This window comes from Carcharhinus amblyrhynchos, chromosome 13 (assembly GCF_965287045.1).
Source record: "Carcharhinus amblyrhynchos chromosome 13, sCarAmb.v2.hapA, whole genome shotgun sequence".
In the NCBI taxonomy this organism is placed as follows: domain Eukaryota; kingdom Metazoa; phylum Chordata; class Chondrichthyes; order Carcharhiniformes; family Carcharhinidae; genus Carcharhinus; species Carcharhinus amblyrhynchos.
The window spans coordinates 54,964,364-54,989,511 of NC_137336.1; the positions used below are offsets into that span (position 1 = coordinate 54,964,364).

Genomic DNA, 25,148 nt, shown 5'->3' on the forward strand with positions numbered 1-25,148 from the left:
AGGACATTACCTGGTGGCGTTGGCCTTCTGGACATGTTCTTACATTGCACAGAATTGGTTTTTACAGAGACACAGGAGGGCGATCTTGAACAATCACTAGTTACCCTGCTTGATTCCTGGTAAAACATAAATCAGAAAGTACAGGAACAAAACTCAACATTAGAATTTAATCGGAACGTATGAACATGTAATACCCAAAAGATAAATTGCCCCGAGATAGACAACTACAATAAAAGTCAAATATCTAAAAAATATAATATGGGTAGCAATCATTGAAACTGCTCAATACTTTCAGAACTGTTGTATTATGCAAGATGGTCACTAGTGTCAAATGTGCAAATCATGAAGAGAAAGTCCAAATCATTCTGTGGTCCAATCACCAATATGAAGCCTGTTCTGCGACAATGCATTTAAAATTCAAGGAATTTGACTAAGTCCATCACCATATCTGGACAGATATGGCAAAGTTGTGTGATAATTGATTTTGTAACTAAATCCATCATAAGGTGATTGTTGACTAAGTGACAAAATCCACTGGACCACCAAATTGGCATTTATATCAGGCTTGAAGTGGTCATTTCAAACTTCTCAAAGTTTCAGTAATTTCTAAATCACTTTGATCAAGCCTATAAAATTAATGTTAATTCAACTTCTGCATTTCCAGAACCTGTTCAGTCAGTTCATTGTCACTGAAGAGAACGGGCCAACATCACTTGCTACTCGCTTGAGGGAAGGAACATGTTTCTCCCAAACCAAGTGTCCTGAAAATAAACACTACTTAAAGAAACATAATCCAGCCCACCACTTGCTAGATTAGTTAGCTTACCTTATAGGGACTCATTTTCACAAATTCGTTTGATGTCCCTGGGGGACACGAAACATTACAGCAAATCAAATTTAAGCATTCCACAACAGAGAAAAACACAATACATATATTTAAGCTTAATTTTAGGACTATCTTGAGCTCTTCTATATTCAAACTTAACTCGTTACATTATCTATGCTCCCAACTTTGGATTCACAGTGCAATCACCAATAGAATGTGTTATAGCAAGGACAGGACTTTAATTTTATCATTAATTTCTTCTCTCACTCCTCTTCCACGAACAGAAAGATTGTTTAATTTGTCTCCCACTTTATGACTAGTGGCTTATTTCCCAAACCCCTCAGTTTTTGAGAAATCCGATTTTCTAGTAATAACCCCACAGCAAACGTGAGTTAGGAGGAACTCGGGAGTTGGTTTACTTGCACACGCAAAATGCAAAAAGAGGGCTCACATCATTCCCCTTGTATTTAAATAATAGAGACTGATGGAGAAAATGACTTAAAGAACAAAAACCACAGGGGAAAAAAAATTGTTTCACACAGGCTCCAAAGTCTAGAATTAAAATCCAAAAAACTCTTCCTTCACAGAAGTCAGGGGGTCTAAAACCCAATGTCATATATTTCCGGTGTTGACTTCATGTGATGAGATAGGTATGCTGAGATGAATTAGTCTTGTAGGTGAAGTTCCAACAGAAGCAGTAAAGATGGGGCCAGTGTCAAACTGGACCCAAGCTTCTTTGGTGTGGTCTGCTAGTCAGATGTGAACAGCAGACTGGGCTTTTCAGTGCAGCAAGGCTTGTTTCACAAGCCAGAGGTCCATGTCACCTCTCCACCATCTTTGACAAAGGATTCCAAAAACTGTTAAATATTTCAGCCATTGGCTGTTGAAAGAAAAGGCCCTCATCTGGCTGTTGCAGGGCCCTTGTCTTAGCAGACAATCTATCTCCTTCTGGTTAGCAGGTGGCCTTTTTATAGCTCTCCCATCCACAGGGGTCACAAGCTACTCAGATAACAAAATGGGAGTTTTCCTAAAACTGCCGAGTGGCTTCTTTTGTTCAGGGGTCACAGGACAGACACAGTTTCAGTAATCTTAAAGGTCTTTTTTCAGTTTCAAAAATTTAACAAATAACAATGAGCATACCTATATATTATAAAAATATACAGCGTGAGGTCTTGGTCCTTCAAAAAAGCTAGAAACTAATTCAACAGAAGACTTAAAATAATTGGATAAATTCCTGAAGGAGAGAAAATGCAGGGAAATAGAGGAAGAATAGTGAAGGAATAGGTCTCTAAACTGATTGCTTTTTCAAAGAGCTGATGCAAACTTGACCAGTCCAATGATCTTCTGTGCTGCACTAACACTTCAACATACTGAAAGCACATTTGCTTATTCAATTCAGATTGTAGTGAACAAAAAGGAGAATGACTTAAAAAATACCTTTTCTTGCCAAATTTGTTCCCTACCCCCAATTTATTGACTCTTGAGTTACACATCAGTGAGCACTGCCCAGTTTCCCAATCTCACATACAAGCTTTAACTGAGACCTTGATCTTGTGAGAGCATCACAGCTGAAGCCAATCCTATACTTGCCCGATATTCATACATGCACACTTCCAGCAAATAGAAACCGGATGAATTACCAAGAATTCCAGTCCTCCCTGATTTTCTTGTCCCTTTCTCAAGGGACCATCAGCAGGGGAAAATGGTTATATCATCCCAGCTGAGATCACTCTAAAAGCTGAACCTGCAACTTTGCATGTATGGTTCAACTACATGAAGAATGGGAGGAATCTTTTGGAAACACAGGATTATGAAGGGAATAGATAAAGGTAGAAGCAGGGAGATTGCTTCCACTGGCAGGTAAACTAGAACTAGGGGGCACAGCCTCAAAATAAGAGGGAGCAGATTTAGAACTGAGTTGAGAAAGAACTTTTTCACCAAAGAGTTATGAATCTGTGGAATTCCCTGCCCAATAAAGCAGTTGAGGCTATTTCTTAATGTTTTTAAGGCAAAGGTAGATAGATTTTTGAACAGTAAAGGAATGAAGGGTTATGGTGGGTGGGCAACAAGTGGAGCTGAGTCCATAAAAAGATCAACCATGATCTTATTGAATGGTGGAGTTGACTCGAGGGGCCAGATGGCTTATTCCTGCTCCGAGTTCTTATGTACATTGTAAGGAAGCCAATTTCAAATATTCACTCAACAAAACTGCAGCATTATGGCACATTTTATCTGAGGCATAGATCATCTGCAAACAGCTGTGCACCACAGTAGAATCAGAGATCCAATCAATTTGCAAGATCTCAAAACAACTCCTTTGGCTCCGGCTATTTTTGTTCCCCAGATTAAGTGCAAATTTAAATAAAATGAAGTCCATGATATGTACACACACAACTAAATGTCTGAGGATTTGTTGAGTGAGCTTGCGCACACCAGTGGGAGAGACACAGTGACAGAGGGAAAGAGACTGCAGCTGGAGTGAGATTCAGCCAGACTGTATCAAAAATTTGGAACTGAGTGGGAATTTGGTGTTGCGGGGAAGGAGGTGCTCACTTTTGGGAGGAGTGGAGAGGTGGGCCTGCAAGGGAGACTCGAGAACAAGAAAGTAGCAGAAAGAAATCAAACCATGCCATCACTGCCAGCAGTTAAGTGATTGGCTGGTGGCTGGTAAGTATTTTTCTTTTCTTTTTTCTCTTGGCATTGTAGTTGTTGTCTTAAGTTAACTCATGGCAGGAGATCCTAGACCCGTGACATGCTCCTCGGTGCGATGTGGAAATTTAGGGACCCTTCTGGTGTCCCTAGCTCCTTCACGTGAGAAATGTGTCCAGCTGCAGCTCCAGCGAGACCGTCTGACAGCTCTGGAGCTGCAGCTGGATTCTCCTTTAGCATCCATGATGCTGAGGATGTTGTGGGTAGCACATTCAGTGAATTGGTCACACTGCAGATAAAAATTACTGAGGGAAGTAGGGAACGGGTGACCACCAGACAGAAGAGTATTATGGCAGTGCAGGGGTCCCCTGTTGTCAGCTTGCTCCAAAACAGAAATACCGTTTTGGATATTGTTGGGAGAGATGGCTCACCAGGGGAAGGCAGCAGCTGCCAGGTTCACAGCACTAGGCTGGCCCTGTTGCACAGAAGGGCAAGAAAAAGAGTGGCAGATATATAGTGATGGAGGATTCAATTGTAAGTGGAATAGACTGACACTTCCGTGGATACAAACAAGACTCCAGGATGGTGTACTGTCTCCCTGGTGCAAGGGTCAAGGATGTCTCAGAGCAGCTGCAGGGCATTCTGGAGAGGATGAACAGCCAGCTGCTGTGGTGCATTAGGCACCAACGATATAGGTAAAAGAAAAACAGGATGAGGTCTTATAAGCTGAATTTAGGGAGTTAGGAATTAAAACTAAAAAGTAGGACCTCAAAAGGTAGTAATTTCAGGATTGCTAACAGTCCCACATGCTGGACAGAGTCAGAATGTCAGGATAGCTAAGATAAATATGTGGCTTGAGGGATGGTGCAAGGGGGAGGGATTCAAATTCCTGGGACAATGGAGCTGGTTTTGGGGGGAGGTGAAAAGTGCAAGGCAGACAAACCATAAACAAAAATCAAAAAGGGTACAGAGACTTTGGAGAACTCAGTGATTTGGTGCAGTAAGATTTAAAGAAATAAAATAAGGAGAGTGTATAAAACACGACAGGACAGATTGTTTGAGGTGTGTTTGCTTTAACACAAGCAGCATGACAGGTAAGGTGAATAAACTTAAAGTTTGGATTACTACATAGAACTATGTTGTTGTAGCAATTGCGGCGATTTGGATGAAAGAAGGGCAGGACTGGCAGCTTAGCATTCCAGGTTTTAGATGCTTCAAGTGAGATAGAAGGGGTGGCAGAAGAGGTGGGGGCATTGCTTTAATGATTAGAGAGAATGTCACAGCTAAACAGAGGAAGGCCACCTTGGTGGAATCCTGCAATGAAGCCATTTGGGTAGAACTCAGGAACATGAGCGGTGCAATCACAGTTGGAGTTGTACCATAAACTTCCCAACATCTAGCGTGAAGTGGAAGAACTGATATGTCAGCAAATTATGGGAAGATGCAAAAACAATAGGGTTGTTGTGATGGGTGATTTTAACTTCCCCAACAAAGACTGGGATTCATTTAGTGCCAAGGGCTTGGACAGGACAGAGTTTGTTCCGTATATCCAAAAGTGCTTCTTGAGGCAATATGTAGACAGTTCAAATCGGGAAGAGGCTATCTTAGAACTCGTTCTGGGAAATGAATCTGAGCAGGTGACTTATGTCTCAGTGGGGGACCATTTTGGGAACAGTGATCATAATTCTACAAGTTTCAAGATACTTGCAAAAAAGGATCAAAGTAATCCCAGAGCGGAAGTACTAAACTGGGGGAAGGCTAACTATGACACCATTTAGGCAGGAGCTAGGGAAATGTAGACTGGGGTGGTTGTTTGTGACTAAATGTACATCCAATATGGGGAGTCTTTTAAAAGTCAGTTGTTAACAATTCACGACAAGTATATCCCTGTAAAAATGAAAGAAAAAGATGGCCAGATTCAGAAACCCTGGGTGATGAGAGAGATTGTGAGATTAATGAAAAAGGAGATGGCATACATAAATTTCAGGAAATTGAAATGGATAAGGCTCTTGACAAATTTAAAGATAGCAGGAAAGAGCTCAAACAGTGACTTAGGAAGGCAAAAAGGAGCCATGAAATGTCATTGGCAGGCAGGATTAAGGAGCATCCTTATGCGTATATGAGGAAGAGGATAGGTAATGAAACGGTAGTCTATTCAAGGACAGTAGAGGGAATGCATGTGTGGAGCCAGATGAGGTGGGTGAGGTCCTTAATTAGTACTTTGTATTAGTATTCATAAAGGAGAAGGATGTGGTGGTCAATGTAGAAAAGAAGATGCTGACATTCGAGGACGGTGGTCATTGGAGGTTTTGAAAAACATTAAGGTGGACAAGTCCCCAGGGCTAGATCGAGTCTATCCCAGAATACTGAGAGAGGCAAGGGAAGAAAATGCTGAGGCCTTGGAAAAAATCTTGTATCCTCTTTAATCATGGGTAAGGCTCCAGAGGACTGGGGTGTAGCTAATATTGTTCCTCTGTCAAGAGCAGAAGAGACAATGTGGGAAATTACAGGCCTGTGAGCCTTACATCAGTGATGGGGAAATTAGTGGAGAAGATTCTTAGGGACAGGATGTACTCACATCCAGAACAGAATGGGCTTATTAGCAACAGACACCATGGTTTTGTGAAGGGGAATTCATGTCTCTAAAACTTGACTGAGTTCTTTGAGGAAGTGACAAGAAAAATTGACCAGAGTAGGGCAGTAGATGTTGGATACATGGACTTTAATAAAGCCATCAATAAGGTTCCCCATGGCAGGCTGATACAGAAGGTGAAGTTACACAAGATCCAAACTGAGCTGGTAAGAATGATACAAAACTGGCTTGGGCATAGAAAGCTGAGAGTACGAGTGGAAGGGTACTTTCCTAACTGGAGGTCTGGGACAAGTGGTGTTCCACAAGGGTCAGGGCTGGGACCTCTGTGTGTACATACGTAGTGATTTGGAGGAAAACATAGGTAGTCTAATTAGTAAATTTGCAGATGATGCAAAAATTGGGGGAGCGGATAATGAGGACCGTCAGAGGATACAGCAGCATATAAATTGGCTAGAGATCTGGGCCGAAAGGTGGCAAATGGAATTTAACCCGGATGGATTCATGCACAGTGATGCGATTTGGAAGTTCTCCTGCAGAGGGAAAGTATACAGTAAATGGTAGAGCCTTCAGAAATATTAGCATACAGAGGCATCTAGACATGCAGATGCACAGTTCCCTGAAGGTGGCAACTCAGGCAGACAAGATGGTCAAGAAGATGCATTGGTTGGGGCATTGAGTATAGGAATTGGAAAATCATGTTGCAGCTGTATAAGACTTTGATTAGGCTGCATTTGGAGTATTGTGTACAGTTCTAATCACCACACTATCAGAAGGATGTTGATCTATTGGAAAGGGTGCGAAAAAGATTTACCAGGATGTTGCCTGGTTTGGAGGATATAGACTATGAAGAAAGACTCACCTGATGAAGGAGCAGCACTCCAAAAGTTCATAATACCAAACAGACCTGTTTGACTTTAACCTGGTATTGTAAGAAAGGTTGAACAAACTTGGACTGTTTTCATTGCAGCATTGGGGGATGAGAGGGGACTTGATAAAGGTTTACAAGCTCATGACAGGCTTGGCTAGAGTGGATAGTCAAGAGTCATTTTCCCAGGGTCAAAGGATCAATTATTCGGGGGCACAGGTTGAGAATGAGGGGGGAAAATTTGAGAGCGATCTAAGGGGCAAGTTTTTCAGAGAGGGTGCTGAATGCCTGGAATGCACTGACGGAGGAGATGGTGGAAGCAGATTCTGTAACAATGTTCAAGAGGCATCTGGGCAAATATACAAATAGGCAGAGAATAGAGGGATATGGACCACATAGAGGCAAGAAAATATTAGATTAGAGAGGCATCTGTGTTGGCACAGATATGGTGGGCTGAGGGGCCTGTTCCTGTGCTGTACTGTTCTTTTGTTTTTAGGACATCAAAACGATTTTGTCAATCTACTGAAATTTTACTTTATACAGGCAACTATCACCAATAATTACTTCTAACAAATCCCATTTGAAACATCATAATGGTTTATTTAAACACCAATAACTAATATTTGCTTATAACAGTTCATTTCCACCTTAAAATTTAAATCCTACATACAAAGAATTGTGCCAGTGCCTAGAAACACAAATGCTTGTGTGCACCCAATCCAACAATTGTCATCCATTCCAAGTATAGCCAAGCTCTCACATTTCCTAGGAATCAAGAGATTTACAGATGAACAAAAATTCATTTCACTTGTTTATGAATATTTGTATGGGAAAATAATTCATTTCTTCACTATTTACACAAAGGTAGTTTTTTTTAACCACACCATTTCTTAATTAAGTATCTTCAGGTTCTGGGTTCCTGTAAAAAAAAATGATTTTATCTTCAGGCAGTGCTTTTTCACAAACTGATCATGTTACCAGCATGATTTTTCAATGCCAAATGGGTAACAGTCCCACATCGGTTTCAAGAAACCACCTACCTGGTCATCCTGGGATAAATCAGTAAATTAACTCAATAAAATTTCTACATTTTCAGGCATTTAATTCAAGTACATTTTTATGTTCATATTTGCAACGTGTATACATTTCATACTTTAATTCAGGCCTAACATTAAGGCAACCGCTGTTCCAATTTCTATGTCTTACCAAAGGAAATGGAAAATTTAGTAGATAGAAAAATTCTTCAATATGAGCTAAACAGCAACACGCAATGTAATGGTACCACCATCTTGAAACAAATCTGCATGCTCAAACATTTATCTCTAGATTTATATAATAATAAACCAAATTCAATTAAATGATTTCAGTAAATGCAGGAACATTTGCTAATCTTCCAAGAACTTATCAGTGGATTAATATGTAAAATCACAGAATAGAGGTTGTCGAATGCAAGGCAAAACAGTTTGATTCAACCAAGCAGGTAGCACACAAATTGGATCACTGTGATAAATAACCGTGCAACTGTTAGTATATTATCAACATTACTGTTCCCATTTGGTCCGTTTTCTCATATTCATCTCTCGATTCGAGGACTTTCATTTTGAAGACAATTTATGAACATGGAATACTGACTAAGGAGTTGTGCAAGCTTCAAGACAAGCCCAACTCCATCACAGTGCTGAGTTTCTTCATAGATAACTTGGTGTTGTATGGAGACAGGATATACAACAGATTTTGTAAAGGTGAAAAGGAATTAGGACAACTGGGCACAGTGGCTAAAAATCCAAAACTTGGTTTTAAGTGCTGAATTAGCCTCAATATCTGATGGTAGAGAGATGGACGCTTCACTCGGCCTCCCCCTCTTTTCAAACATTCAAAACTAGATTGCCGGAAGAATGTCCGTAAGCAATGTATGAGAACCATCGCTAAATCCTCCACTATCAACTTCCTTGGAGTTACAATTGACAAGAAACTTAACAGGTGAATCATATAAATACCGTGGCTACAAGAACAGATCAGAGGCTGGGAATCCTGTAGGGACTGGCTTATCTCCCAACTCCCCAAAATATGCCCACCACTTCTAAGTCAGAAGTATGATGGAATACTCTCCACTCGCCTGGATAACTGCAGCTCCAGCAACACTGAAGCTTGACACCACCTAAGGCAAAATATCCCGCTTGATTGGCACAATTCCAACAAAATATTCACTCCCTCCACCACCAACAAATAGTGGCAGCTGGATGTACTATCTACAAGATGCTCACAAAGACTTCTTTAGTAGCACTGTCCAAACCCATTATCATCTAGAAGGACAAGGACAGCAGAAACCTGGGAACATCACCACTTGGAGATTCCCCTCCAAGTTACTCACCACCCCAACTTGAAAATATATTGCCATTTCTTCACTGTCACTGGGTCAAAAACCTGAAAGTCCCTCACTATTAGCACTGCAGGGTCAAAGCAGCGTTTCAAGGCAGTAGCTCACCAACATCAGCTCAAGGGAAACTACAGGTGGGCAACAAATGCTGGCCGAGCCAGCAAAGTCCACATTCTGGGCATGATTTTTTTAAAAAGAACATGATCAGTGTCAACTGGAATGAAGCTCTAAATCTCCAGACTGCTGAAAACATTGTTATTTACCAAGAATGCCTTCAGATTCTCAGCATTTCCTTTCTTACAGCACATTCAAGTTTCTTATGGGTGTTAGAAAGACAGGAAAATATTTAATACCCACTGTCACTCACAATAATCAAAGCAATTCATTGCAAGAACAAAGTTCACCACAACTCCTCCCCCCCCCCCCAACACCCTTTAATCAATCAAGCTGGACATCAGACAGATACAATATTGTAGTAGGTTTTCCCCACTCCATACTTCCAGCACTCTTCTCCTTTCTAATTCCAATATGCATCCATACCTTTGTACATGTGCCATTTGGAGTGGCTGTGCATGGCTGAAGTTGCTGTGGCTGCTGTTGATGAGAATTATTGGATACCAATGTCTGCCTATGCACCTGATGGCAGCAGTGGAGTGCAGAGTGGTGATACTTTTCTGTTGGTAACCTGTGTAGATTGGAGACACCATCTCCTTCTGCCATTGTTCTTACTGAGTCTTCAGTCACCTCTTCATGTGCCTGACATTCACCTTGTCCCACCTGGAATAACAACAAAACATGTACTTTCAATTATTCATTTATTATACAGTTTAGTGATTGTAGGGAGAAAATCATGAAGTAGAATAAAAACATTATTGTTGCCAAGCAAGAGTGATCCAGAGACAGACACAGAGAAAAGGCGATACAGTGAATTCAGGAATCCACAATGGCAGAGTAATGCTGCCTCACAGTGCCAGGGACGTGGGTTCAATTGCTGGCTTGAGTCACTGTCTGTGCAGAGTCTGCACATTCTCCCCGTGTCTGCACGGGGTTCCTCCAGGTGCTCCAGTTTCCTCCCACAGTCCAAAAGACATGTTGGTTAGGTGCACTGGCCATGCTAAATTTTCCCTCCGTGTACCCAAACAGGTGCCAGAGTGTGGTGACTAGGGGATTTTCACAGTAACTTCACTGCAGTGTTAATGCCAGCCTATTTGTGGCACTAATAAATAAACTTTTTGTTGCAAGAATTGTAATCTCTCTGATAAGAAAGACTACATGGCTATTGGGGATCCTTGTTGACTGAATAGTCAGTTACAGAACTCTGTAAACTGATCAGAAGAATAAATTTCAGAAACTCAATTGCTTATTATGGTTTCTGCCTGTCTGAGATTGTATGTACCACACATTACGAACTCAACTAACAATCCTGGACAAGTCAGGTCCAGTAAACGCCAATTTGAAAACCCTTTTGTTAGAGTAAGAGTTAATCCTCAATCACATATCCTTAAGTAAAAACAGAACACCATGTAGAATCATGGAATGGTTACAGTTCAAGGGGCTGCCATTCAGCTGGCCAGCACTCTGCAAATAGCAACTCACCTAGTCCCATTTCCTCTCTTCAAATAATCAATTATCTTTTGAATGCACAACTGAATCTGCCTCCACTGCAGTCTCAGGCTGTGCATTCCAGATCCAAACACCTCACTGCATAAAGCAATTTTTCCTCACGCCACTATTGCCTTTTTTTGTTCATCACTAAATCAATGCCCTCTGGTCCACAACCTTTTCACCAATGGGAACAGTTTCTCCCCATCTATTCTGTCCAGACCCCTCATAACTTTGAGTATCTCACTGAATCTTCTCTCAACCTTCTCCAAGAACAGATTTAGCCTTACAAGTGGAACTGAAATTTCTCATTCCTGGAACCAATCTGATCCATTTTTTCTACACCCTCTCTAGTTCTTTCAGTATGGTGCGCTGAAATGGATACCATACTTTGGTTAAGGCTGAACCAGTGTTTTATACAGGCTTTTCATAACTTCATTGCTTTTGTACTCTTATGCTTCTATTTATAAAGCTCAAGGTCCTATCCATCTGCTCATCAATCCTTTCAGAATTGTATCCTTCATTTTATATTGACTCTTCTAATTATTCTTACTAAAATGTATCACTTGATATTTCTCGGCATCAAATTTAATCTGCCATTTGTCCACCCATTCCACCAACTTGTGTTCTTTTGAAGTTGATCATAATCTTCCTCAAAGTTCACAACTACTTCTAAGTTTTGTGTCATCAACAAGTTTTAAAAATGTGCTCTGTACATACAAGTCTCAGTCATTAACACACAGCAAGAAAAGCAGGGATCCTAAAACAATGATTAACATGGCTGCCTCACAGCGCCAGGGACCCAGGTTCAATTCTAGCCATAGATGACAGTGTGCGATTTGCACATTCTCCCCGTGTCTATGTGGGCTTTCGCTGAGTGCTCCGGTTTCCTCCCACAGTCCAAAGATGCGCAGATTAGGTGAATTAGCCATGCTACATTGCTCCTTAGCGTCCCATGATGTGTAGGTTAGGGCAATTTGCAGGGTAATTACTTGGAGTTACAGGGGCAGAGCTTGGATAAAATGCTCTGTCGGACAGTCATGCAGACAGAAGGGTCAAATGGTCTCCTGCACTGTAGGGATTCTATAATCAAAACCAACACCAGGGGAATTCTGCTGTAAACCTTCCTTTAGTCAGTAAAGCAATGGTTCACCACTACTTTGCTTCCTGTCACTCAGCCAATTTCACATCCATGTTACTATTCAATTCCACAAGCTCTAACTTTGTTCATAAGTCTGTCGTGGCAATTTCAGAAACTTTTTGGAAGTTCATATACATCTATCAATCACATCATCCACACCCATCTACTTTGTTATGGCTTCAAAAAACTCAATCTATTAAACATGATTTTCCCTTAACAAATTTGTTCAATTCACTCACATTTGCTGAAGTCCTGAATTACCTTTTCTAAAAGCTTCCCCAAAGTTAAACTGAATGGTCTGTAAGATGCTAGGCATATCCTTGCGTACATTTTTGAAAAATGATGTAACATTTGCAATTTTCCAGTCTTCTGACACCACACCTGTCTCGAATGAAGACTGGAAAATTATGACCAGTGTCTACACAATACCCATTCTTGCTTACCTAATTTTGACTTAAATGCATCTCATAGAGTTCTGTGTCTTATCAATTTAAAATCAGCCAGCTGATTTCATAAATCTTCCATCAATTCTGAACCCATTAATTCTTTCAGCTATCTCTTCTTTCACTATGACTTACAATCATACATATGTAGAAGACGCCCTTCAAGTCTGCACCAGCACATGAGCAACACTTGACCTCCCACCTAATCCCATTTTCCAGCACTTGACCCATAGCCTTGAATGTTATGACATGCTAAGTGCTCTTGCAGATATTTTTTAAAGGATGTGAGACAACTCGCTTCTGCCACCCTCCCCGGCAGTGAATTCCAGATTGTGACCACCCTCTGGGTAAAAAATTTTTCCCTCACATCCCCCTCACCTTGAAGCTTTCTCTCTCATGACTGACCCTTCAACTAAGGGGAACAGCTGCTCAACAGACTTGAGCAACATCTTGGTTCTTGGAAAAGGCAGATGCAAAATACTCATTTAGTACCTCAGATGTGTAAATCCCCTCTTAGGTTGATAATCAGCAACACTCTTCCTTTCACCACTCTTTTACTGTATTACAGTTAATGCAAACACTCCTGCTTTAAAAGTGCTTTACAATTAGCTCCTTCAGTAATCAGCTAGCTCCCTTGATGAGATTAACATTGTAGAAAATGAAAATATTTCAATCAGCAGACTAAGGGTGGATGTTAATTTTCTAATTATTTAGAAGGATTACTGATCACAATGTTCCTTTGTTCTCTACAATAATTAATCATCTCCTCTCCTCAGTCAACTTCATGCCCAGCCTATTTCTGTAGAAACATTTAGTTTTGCACACCATCCCCACCTGCTACAAATTTATATTAACTAAATGCACTAATCCTAGGTACACTGGCTGGCTACCTGCAAATCAGAGACATGGAGCCCCACACAGCCATTTGACATTAGGAAAAGCAAATGACTGAATGAGGAACACTCTGCAACAGATAAGATCCAAAACATGAGGCTTGCTCTTGTCCTATGACGACGCATCTAAAAAGACAACCCATTGACATGATCAAATTCCAACAGAAACACTGAAGGACACATGGTTTAAAATCAAACGAAACTACTCCACAGCCGCTGCTAAAAATCATTACCCACAGTATAGTCACATACCCTGTAAGACTGTAGTTCAAATAGCGTATGCTGCCTGGAGGCATGCCAATGCTTCCCTAGATCTTTAGATCTAAATCCCACCATGGCAGCTGATGGAATTTAAATTCAGTTAATAAATCTGTAATTGAAAGCCAGTCACAATGCTGGTGACCACAAAACTATAATTAATTGTCACAAAGACCCATCTGGTTCACTAATGTCCCTTAGGGAAGGAAATCTGCTGTTCTTACCTGGTCTGGCCTATATGTGACTCCAGACCCAAAGCAATGTGGTTGGCTTTTAACTGCCCTCTGAATTGGCCTAGCAAGCCACTCATTCAAAGCGCAATTAGGGATGGGCAACAAATGCTGACCTTGCCAGCGACACCCACATCCTGTGAAAGAATAAAGGATAAAATCTTTAGATAAGAACTTTAGATGGGAATCTGTAGGTTAGTCTGAATCAAGCCAAAGCAACAATGCTGCCAATCAGCACAATCATCAACTTATTCTGAATAACTGGTCAGGTTTATTAAACAAATTAATATTGCAGATTAATTCATTATTTGAGTTCAGGGGACTTTTTAGCCGCTGGTCCCATTAGTTTTTCTAGCACTTTTCCTCTAGATATGATTGCTTTAAGTTCTATTTACTTCTTGATTTGCTACTCTATGTGGGATGCTTTTTGTGTCTTCTACTGTGGAGACATATGAAATACTTGGTTAAAATCTCTGCCATTTCCTTTCGGTGGGGCAAGACATACAGCAAAACTCAGCAAACTGCAGTGAACAGAATATGAGCAAAGCCTTTGATTAAAGTACTGACATCTTCAGCAAATGCAGGGTGGAGCTGCTCAATATAAACTGATTAAATATGTCACAAATGCAGAACAGATCCTCACCAAATTTAACTGCGGTCCCAAGCAAGACCCCCAATTTTATTACGATCCGGTTAGGGAAAAGGAACTTAGTAAAAAGTAGACAATGTTTGAAACCAGGTTACTTATTGAAAGAGTAAGGCACTAAGATTCCACAGTTTTAAACAAAGGAACTTTCAGTATACAAAAACTCAGCAGTCAATGCTAGTTTGTTTTGCTATCTAGTACTCTTGAGTTAACAGGAGGTAAACATTAAGTAACAAGTATGCTGGTCGAATACACCACAAACTTCAAATGGCAGGCACAATTTCCTCAGCAACCAACCCAGATGCCAGCATGAGTTGCAAAATTTTTTTAAAACTCTTTCTTCCTTACAAGGGTGTAAATTTTCTGGCCTCGTCCACCACAGGAATAGTCGTGGGTGGGACAGAAAATCTGACCGTCCATTGAAAGGTTTGTTGACGTTGGATGGGAATTTCTGGTCTCAGGGCAGGTGGGACTGGAAAATCCTGCCCAAGGAATTTCAGGTCCTCTGCTTCAAAGAGCTAAAGTGATCCTCTGCTGACAGCAACTCAACTCTACTCTACCAAGGTGTCCATGAGTATAATTCTCCCCAGCATTCCATATCTCTCCGAACTCTGTTCCCAGGTCCAGCCTTCTTGGTCTTTTTCAGCTAAGATGACTTGCTACCAAGGCTGTGCCCATTTTGTTGGCCAGGCTACACTCCAGAACGTAAGCACAAACACAGCATCAGCTCCAGAGGCACAAGTGACTCCAACCCTCATAGCTGCAAGGAGCCAACCCTCCTCCACCTACTTTTGAAGGGCTGCTGTTCACTTAAATATCACAATCATAAATCAAAGATCATCCCCCTTCAGGGCTAACTTAAAAAAATCACAAACAATAAAGACCCAAAATTCCCTCATTGTTATTTGTCATTTATATTAGTGATTTGGATGAGAATATAGGAGCCATGGTTAATAAGTTTGCAGATGACACCAAGATTGGAAGCATAGTGGACAGTGAAGTTCATGGTATCTTGATCAATTGGGCCTGTGGGCTGATGAATGGCAGATGGAGTTTAATTTAGACAAATACATGGTGACACATTTTGGTAGACTGAACCAGGGCAGGACTTAATTAATGGTAGGGCATTGGGGAGAACAAAGAGATCTAGGGATACATGTTCATAGCTCCTTCAAAGTAAAGTCACAGGTGGACAGAGTATGAAAAAGGCATTCAGCTTGGTTTCATTGGTCAGAACATTGAATACAAGAGTTGGAATGTCTTGTTGAAGTTGTACAAGACATTGGTAGGGCCACACTTGGAATACTGTGTGCAATTCTGGTCACCCTATTATAGAAAGGATGCTATTAAACAAGAAAGAGGGCAGGACAGATTTACTGTGATGCTACCGGGACTTGATGGATTGAGTTATAAGGAGAGGCTGGATAGACTAGGACTTTTCTCTCGAGAGTTTAGGAGGCTGAGGGGTGATCTTATAGAGGTCTATACAATAATGAGAGGCATAGATCAGCTAAATAGTCAATATCTTTTCCCAAAGATAGGGGAGTCTTAAACTAGGCGGCATAGCTTTAAGGTGAGAGGGGAGAGATACAAAGGGTCCAGAGGGGCAATTTCTTCACAAAGAGGGTGTTGAGTGTCTGAAACAAGTTGCTAGTGGTAGTAGTAGTGGCGGGTACAATTTTATCTTTTAAAAAGCATTTAGATAGTTACATGGATACAATGGGTATAGAGGGACATGGTCTAATGGACAAAAAAGTTCTTATTAGCTGACAGTACAAAGTTTTACGTGATTAGCACCTTGATGCTGGGTTTAAGGGCATGGGGAAGGATGCTACTGCTGGACTACCTTTCTTGAGACCGGATTTGGAGGATCCTGTGAAGACACGGCTGGTGTGATTTCTCCAGTACTTTGAGGAGCCTGATAAAAGTTGTCCTAGTCTCTGAAGCATACCACAGCCTTATCCTCAGATTTGAAATCCTAATTCTCAAATACTCTTTTTGTCTGAATGCTGAGCTGGCAAAGACAGAATTTGACATTCACATGCCTGACACCAGATTGTTGAAGCAACTACTCTAATCTGAATTTGGCCATGGCAGGAGACAAAGGAAAACAGTGAAATACTCTGGGGATAACCATAAAGCACCCTTCAAGAGATCAAATATATCTGCCGATCCATGGGAAAGCCTGACTTTCATTTTAAATTTGTTCACGGGGCCGTGGCTGGGCCAGCATTTACTGCCAATCCCAAACTGTCCTTGAGCTGAGGTACTTGTGAAGAGTCAACCACATTGCTGTGGGTCTATTGTCACATCAAGGCAAGAACATGAGTGAACCAGATTGGTTTTTAATGACAATCAACACTGGTTTGCAGTAGGTTTTAACTGCAGATTTTTACTGAATTCAAAGTTCACCATCTGATATGGTGGGATTCAAACCCCAGTCCCCAGAGCATTATCCTGGATTACAAACTCTGTCACATGTCGGGAAGATGCAGTGTGAAATGTTGGGTAGATAGGTTGAATGAAGGCTTATGCATGTCTTCTGATGCCTCAAGTTCCACTGTGTGGTCTTGGTGTTAAGCTGCTTTTCCAAATCAACTTGCCCATTTTGGTCAGTTACAAAGGGGGGCATAGCGGTATTGTCGCTGGACAAGCTGCAATTAACCATTAATATTACATTTCACATTATCCAGGCCTCTAGTATTTTGGACTGTTTTAACTTTCGATCTTCAGCCTCATAAAAAACACACCATTGCAAACATTAAATAAAAATTCAAAACACTTTCTCCTTACAGACAGGTGCTTAGAGGCATTAAGTACAGCTTGTTTGCCTGTCCATCTCCTGCTTATAACGGTACTTGTAGAACTACAGAGGAAACAGTGAATGAATGAGATTGACTGGACTGCTCTATAGAGAGCCACATGAAGCACTGGACTGAATAGCCTCCTTCAGTGTTGCATTAGCTCTATGAACATTTCCACATCAAAATGCAAGGCGTGGATGACAGGAACATATGTGCATTAAATCAATCTAACTTACTGCAGGCATAATTGACATGGTGAGGTGGAAGTACCCAATAATCCCCATGTGCCATCAATTCAGACTGCTACCACATTTAGTATGACAAAAGGCCACAGAACACAAAAAAGACAACTTATGCAATACAGAAAATAGAAGAAAACAGGCTTACTGGTGCTTATAAATACAAGGAATATAAAAGCCTTTTTATTCTATAGATGCATCAATGAAAGGTGTATACTGAGATTTAATGGAAAACAGATCAGGAAAGACCATGTTATCAGCTTTTTCTGCATAAGGTTAAAAAGGCTGGTTTCAAGCATTCAAATTGTTCAAGAACTGAAGAATTCTAAATCTAACTGTGTTAATGGTTCCACTAAATGACTAGCTGCCTCCAAGGTGTCACATGGATGGCTGGCAACTGTTATGAATGGAAAGATTATGGTACAAGACATTAACAAGTTTGAAATTTCAGAATAAAAGGTTAGACAGGACATGGAGATTGATAATTCAATTAAAAAATATTGCTGAAAGAAGACACGAAGCTTTGCATCTTGCACTCATCAGGATATTACACAAGAATACTGATACCCTTATATCAGTATTCTTACACAGCGTCCTGATGAGTGCAAGACAAAAAGCTTCGACACGTCTCTTTTGTCACAAGATGCAGCCAGTTCTGCAGCAGCAAAATAAAAATAGTATTGGTTCAGTTTGCTTTCCAATAGCTACTAAATTGAAATTCAATTTTAATTACAACAGAAGTCACAAGTGTTACAGTGTAACAAACATAAAGCTTGATGTTAAGGTCTGCCTGACAGCATTATTATAAGCATTCCATCAGTATTATTAATTTCCAGCTGCTGGATTGATTCCCAGACATGCCATTATGCACTTCAGATGCAAATTAGTTTATCCTCTATTTTGTCACTTGTTGCTCACGCCAGGAGTTCCTGTCATTCAGCTCTCAATTCGGTGCCTGGGTCCTGGTCATATCTGATAACAGAGTGCTCAGCTGGCTTCTTGCCCACCTTGGTCAGGACTAGTCCCAAGAATTCATACAAACCAACAGACATTTTGCAGCTGCACGAAGACAATCAAGGCGCAGGTTTTGTATACTGGCACGTACTGCCAGTCAAAATAATCCCAACTTGTGCTACTATCTGTGTTCCTGACCCTTAACCACTGTTGGCTGCACTCTGCCCTCCTGTTATAAGGGTGCAAAGAACAACATTGCGAGTCAATGATAAAACTTGGTGCTAGGTATCCAGCTACAATTTTTTTGTTTTTACAGGGCATTTTGAAACTCTCTCATAGACCCCAAATTTAGAAATGCAGAAAAAACATTCAGAACGCTGACCACAGTGGAATGGACACAAACAGTACAGCAACAGGCCCTTTGGTGCACTAAGCCTGCACCAATCATAAGAACATAAGAACATAAGAAATAGGAGCAGGAGTAGGCCATCTAGCCCTTCGAGCCTGCCCCGCCATTCAATAAGATCATGGCTGATCTGTTGTGGCTCAGTTCCACTTTCCCGCCCTCTCCCCATAACCCTTAATCCCCTCTCTTATCAAGAACCCATCAACCCGCTTCTTAAAAATATTTAGCGAGGCAGCCTCCACCACTTCAACGGGCAGAGAATTCCAGAGATTCACCACCCTTTGAGTGAAGAAGTTCCTCCTCAACTCCGTTCTAAACCGCCTCCCCTTTATCTTGAGGCTGTGCCCCCTAGTCCTACTGTCTTTTTTGAGCGGGAAGAGTCTCTCCACCTCTATCCTATCCATCCCATTCATCATCTTATACGTCTCAATGAGATCTCCCCTCATTCTTCTAAACTCTAACGAGTACAAGCCTAGTTTATTCAGCCTCTCCTCATAGCTCAATCCCCTCAACTCCGGTATCAGCCTAGTAAACCTCCTCTGCACTCCCTCCAGGGCCAAAATATCCTTGCGCAGGTGCGGCGCCCAAAACTGCACACAGTACTCCAGCTGCAGCCTCACCAATGCCCTATACAGCTGCAGCAAGACCTCCCTACTTTTATATTCAATCCCCCTCGCTATGAAGGCCAGCATCCCATTCGCCTTCCTGACCACCTGCTGCACCTGCAAGCTGGGTTTTTGCGACTCATGCACAAGGACCCCGAGGTCCCTCTGCACCGTCGCCTGCTGCAGTTTTTCGCCACGTAAGTAATAGTCCTTCCTACCATTCTTCCTACCAAAGTGGACCACCTCACACTTGCCAACATTAAATTCCATTTGCCATTTCCTGGCCCATTCGCCCAGCCTATCTAGATCCTTCTGCAGACTCTCCACACCCTCCGCACAATTTGCCTTTCCCCCAATCTTGGTGTCATCAGCAAATTTCGACACCCTGCACTCGGTTCCCTCCTCCAGATCATCTATATAAATGGTAAATAGCTGATCACATTGTCCTATGGAGGCTAACCGCCTGTATCACTCTATTCTCCGCCTGCTCATGTGTCCATAGAGATAAATCTCAAATGTCACTATCATGTCTGCCTCAACCACCTCACTTGGCAGTGCATTCCAAGCCCCCAACACCCTCTGTGCAAAAAAAACTTCCCCCACACATCTCTACTGAAACTTTCCGCTCTTATCTTGAACTTGTGCCCCCTTGTAATTGTCATTTCTGATCTGGAAAAAAAAAATTCCAACTGTTCACCCTATCTATGCCCCTTATAATTTTATAAACTTCAGTTTTATTAACTTCAATCAATTTCATAAACTATCATCCATAAACTTGTTAACCAGACCAGATATGTTTTCTTCCAAGTCATGGATATACATGTTACAAACAACAGGGGTCCCATTACTGATCCCTGTGGAACACCACTAGTTACAGACCTCCATTCAGAAAAACTCTTCCACCGCTATTCTCTGTCTTCCATGACAGAACCAGTTCTGAATCCATGTAGCTATCCACGCCCTTCCCTTGTCAAAAACTTTTGTCACCTCCTCAAAAAACTCATCAAATTAGTGAGACAGGACCTCCATCATGCAAAACAATGCTGTCTGTCACTAATAAGACCATTTAGTTCCTAATGTGTATAGATCCTACCCTTAAGAATCTTCTTCAACAATTTTACTACCTCTGACGTCAAACTCATTGGCCTACAATTACCTAGGTTTCATGCTGCCCTTCATAAATAATGGGACAATCCCACGATCCTCTGGGACCTCACGTGGCCAACGAGGAAACAAAGATTTCTGTTCAAGGACCAGCAATTTCATCTCTTGTCTCCCTTAGTAATCTGATAGATGTCATCTGGGCCTGGGGACTTGTCTAACTTTTTATTACATCTAACACTTCCTCCCTCATAACGAGGGCTTGCTCTAGGAGTGTTTACATAGCCTTCCGAGACACCATCAATCAACAAGTCCCTCTCCTTTGTGAATACCGATGCAAAGTACTCATTAAGGATCTCACTCATTTCCTTTGGTTCTATACGCAATTTCCCTCCTTTGTCCCAGAGTGGACCAACTCTTTCGCTCGCTACCCTCTTATTGCTAATATATGTATCAGATGCCTTGGGGTTCACCTTAATCCTGCCTGTGAAGGACATTTTGTGACCTCTTTTCGCTCTCCTAACTCTGAGTTCTTTTTTACTTGTGTCATGTTTTTGGTTGGCATGACTTATGTATGCACCCTTTTTCTTTTTGACTAGACTCGCAATTTCCCTGGTCATCCATGGTTCTCGAATCCTGCCTTTCCTGTCTTTCCTTTTCACAGGCATGTGCCTGTCCTGCATTCCAATCAACTGCTCCTTAAAAGACTCCCACATGCTAGATGTATATTTACCCTCAAACACCTCTGCCAAACAATAACCTCCAAATCCTGCCTAATCCAGTTGCAGCAAGCCTTCCCCCAATTTAGCTCCTTAACCTAAGATAACATTTGCCCTTTTCCACGAGAATCCGAAAACTCACTGAATTGTGGTCTCTGTTCGCTATGTTCCCTCATCGCAAATTTGGAAAGACAAAGAAGTTTAAAGAAAGTTGAAACTAAGAAAGTTGTACTTAAGTCTTAGAAGTTGGGCTTTAGGAGTTACAAATTGAGAAGTATGTTTGGCATGAATGAGAAATACAAATCATTGCAATATACTTAGAAAAACCATGTGATCAGGCAGGGTTAGCATTGCTTTGTGAAAGAGAAACAGTGTTTATCAAATTTATGAATTTTTGAGGAAATAAAGAGAGGGTAAAGGGGAACCAATAAACGTGGTGTGTCTTGGATTTCCAAAAAGACATTGGTGTGCCATCTTATCCAAAGGTCGCTACACCAATCAAGAGAATATGATGTTACGGGCAATGTAATAGCACAGGATAGAGGATTGATTAGCTAACAGGAAGCCTAGAGTTTGGAAAATTGAGTCTTTGAGTTGGCAAGCTATGACTGATGGTAGTGCAACAGAGCGCTGGTGCCTCAACTATTTACAATTTATATAAATGACTTGGATGAAGGGAATGATGTAAGGTAGCTAATTTTGCAGACAGCAACATAACTAGGAAAGTAATTGTCAAAGGAGTATAGATAAGCTGAGCAAGACAGAAAAAATTTGAGCTTAATACAAGAAATGTGAACTTGAATAGAAAAGCCGTATACTACTTAAATAGAAACAGATTGCAACACTCGGTGGTACAGAGGAATCTGATGCGCTGGTATGTGAATCACAACAAATTAGTAAGCAGCTACCGCAAGTGGTTAGGAAGGCAAATGGAACGTTGTCATTTATTAAGGGGAACGGAATATAAAAGGGAAGATTCACTGCAGCTGCACAGGGCACCCTGAGACTATGTAGAATCCCTAGTTCACTAACAATAATCCCTACCCAGGCCCTATCCCAGTAACGCCACGTTTTTACCTGCTAATCCCCTTGATATTGAGGGTCAATTTAGCACGGCCACATTTCTGGACTGTGGGAGGAAACCAGAGCACCCAAAGGAGGCTCACGCAGGCACAGGGAAAACGTGCAAACTCCTCACAATCACCCGAGGCTGGAATCGAACCCAGATCCCTGGGGTTGTGAGACAAATCTCAAATACTGTGTACAGCTTTGGTCTCCATATTTGAAAGAATGATGTAATTGCTTCAGAGAAGATTCATTTGACTCATTTCTGGGTTAAAGGGCTTATCTTAAGAAAGGTTGAAGAGGTTGGGCCTATATCCTTTCGAGTTTAGAAGAATGAGGGCAATCCTTTGAAACATACAAGATCTTGAGGGGCCTTGACAGAGTGGATACCGCCTACTGCGGGGAGGATTTGCACTTGGAAGACACAATTTCAGAAGAATGGATCTCCCTTTAATACAGAAATTAGGAGCATTTTGTTTTAAAGGGGTCAGCAATGTGTGGGTCTGTCTTCCCTAGAAAACTATGGAAAGCAGCAGCTGGGTCGTTGAATATATTCAAGACCAAGACAGATAGATTTTTGATTGACAAGGGAGTCAAGGTTTCTGAGGGGGTAGACAGGAAAGGATTGCGAACACAATCAAATTAGAGATGATCTTATCAAATAGTTAAGGAGGCTCGAAGGGCCGAATGCTCCACTCCTGGTCCTAATTCGTATGTACCTAAGTTTTTACAGAAGAATTAAGTTTTAGACCGGATTGCGTAATGAGACCAAGAATATGGGTAGGTAAAGAAGGACTAATTTTGAGTCCAGAAGCCTGTATTCGACTCAAACATTAACTGTTCCTCTCTCTACAAATGTTTGCAGACCTCAGCATTTCTGGCACTTTGTTTTTACTTCATATTTCCAATATCGGCAGTATTTTGGTTTTATTTTAAAACCCAAGTTCTGATGAAGAGAAAGATAAAAATTTAATTTTGAACACTAAGTTATGTGCAATGGTCTGGTTTTCAGAGAGTACTTGACAAAACTGGAATTCCTATACACATCTTTTCCTTCTCTTTCCTCAAAGTTGCATATAACACTAGCTCCCAAAGGCAATTCCTACATTCTTTGAGTACTTTAGAAAGGATAATTTCATACCAAACAATAAAGAACAAAACCAACCACAATGGACTTCTATCCAAAAAGGAAACATCAGTAAATGTTACTGGCATTATCCGATGACACTGAGTTTTGCAAATTTATTTAAGCACAGTCCATTGCAAATGTTTCTCAACAAAAAGTGACAAAGCAAATAAGTGCTGAATTACTTTCTATACCAGCCCACATCAATTTGAGTTAAATGTAGCAAAAAGAAGAAACACTGACTCATCACTGTCCAGTGCTGCTATGCAAGGAACTCTTTTTTAAATGACAGAAGTTAGAAATTACTACTTAACATGTTAGCACTTTAATTCATGCAAGCTATCAAATACAAAGGTTCAATATGACAGTGATTGCAGACACAATAGTTATTTCTCTGACTCTACAGGCTATTCCCACAACTGAAAGACCCAGAGAAATGGAAATAGATGAAATTCCCAGAGTGTTCAGATTTCTAGCAAGAAAACATATTCTGATAGGAACAAAATTAAACGGAACATAAAAATTTCTTATTACTTGAAAAAAAGACTTTTTTTTCGGGCAATACACAGTAATTGAGATTAAGTTTTACCGAAAGGGTCTGTTCAAGGATGGCCCGTTGCTCCTCTTCCTCAACTCTTCTTTGACAGGTCTGGCATATCCAAAGTGGCATGGGTTCGAGCACGCCATGTGTCAATGCAGGCACTGAATGTGCCAACTTCTTTAGATCCACAATCCCGTTCTGTTGCGTTCCCCAGTCTTTACGTTCATGGTGGCACAACAAGCAACAGTCCTTTGCTGGCTGGTGGACAGGAAGAGATGGCTGAAACAAAATAACCAAATGTAACCAGAGAGCTTACAGCTTTATATTAGTGAATATTATAGCAATAATTACTTTTAAGAGTTGTGCGCTAAACCTGGCTACTAATACAGAAAGTACCCTCCCATCTTATCGTGTTCAGTGTAAGGACCATACAAATGACTTGTATATACAGAATAACTATCTTTATTAACTAATTCAATGAGCACCTTTTATTTCCTGGTGTCATACATCCTTGCTTCAATAATCCCCATGACAAATCATTATGTTGACATTTCCTATTTAACTTTTTTATATCAACAATCACAATGCAATTGCAATCTGCCCATCAGTATGCATTTCAGAATTGCAATCACCAAGACCGGCAACACTTCAAATGCTGTTTCACTAATACTGTGTGCAATATTGTATCACTGTCACCTATTTGTATTTTGCAGAGCTGTTTACACACTAACATCCCAGTTTCATCAGCAATTACTGTAACACAACACTACAAGTGTTCAGTCAACTTGCACACCTGAAACTTGCTCCTGTTCCAGATTATCCAATGATAATGATATTTAATGTTTGCTGCGAATATGCATTACTCTATGCTACTTAATTTTCTGCTGAGTTATTTCCTCATATCCAAAAGCTTAACCATTTTACTTCAATCGTAATCATGAGGATATAAAAAATGTCACAACCCAGGAGACTTTACCAGTGAGTTTAAATGGTTGATCTAATCAAAATGCTTTAAAATTATAAAATAATTCAATACTACACATGTAGAGAAACTATTTGCTCTGA

General features: G+C 40.9%; 1 protein-coding gene across 3 annotated transcripts in view; it reads right to left on the bottom strand.

The window, feature by feature from the left end:
• Window positions 1–25,148, bottom strand: part of fam193b (family with sequence similarity 193 member B) — a 102,110-nt gene that overhangs the window by 21,424 nt on the left and 55,538 nt on the right. For all 3 annotated transcript variants that reach the window (XM_080201702.1, XM_080201701.1, XM_080201700.1), the window contains 3 exons: window positions 24,132–24,362; window positions 9,851–10,087; window positions 11–116 (listed from right to left, as the gene is read on the bottom strand). In XM_080201702.1, the coding sequence (XP_080057828.1) occupies window positions 11–116; window positions 9,851–10,087; window positions 24,132–24,362 (574 nt within the window). The remainder of the gene's footprint in view (window positions 1–10; window positions 117–9,850; window positions 10,088–24,131; window positions 24,363–25,148) is intronic.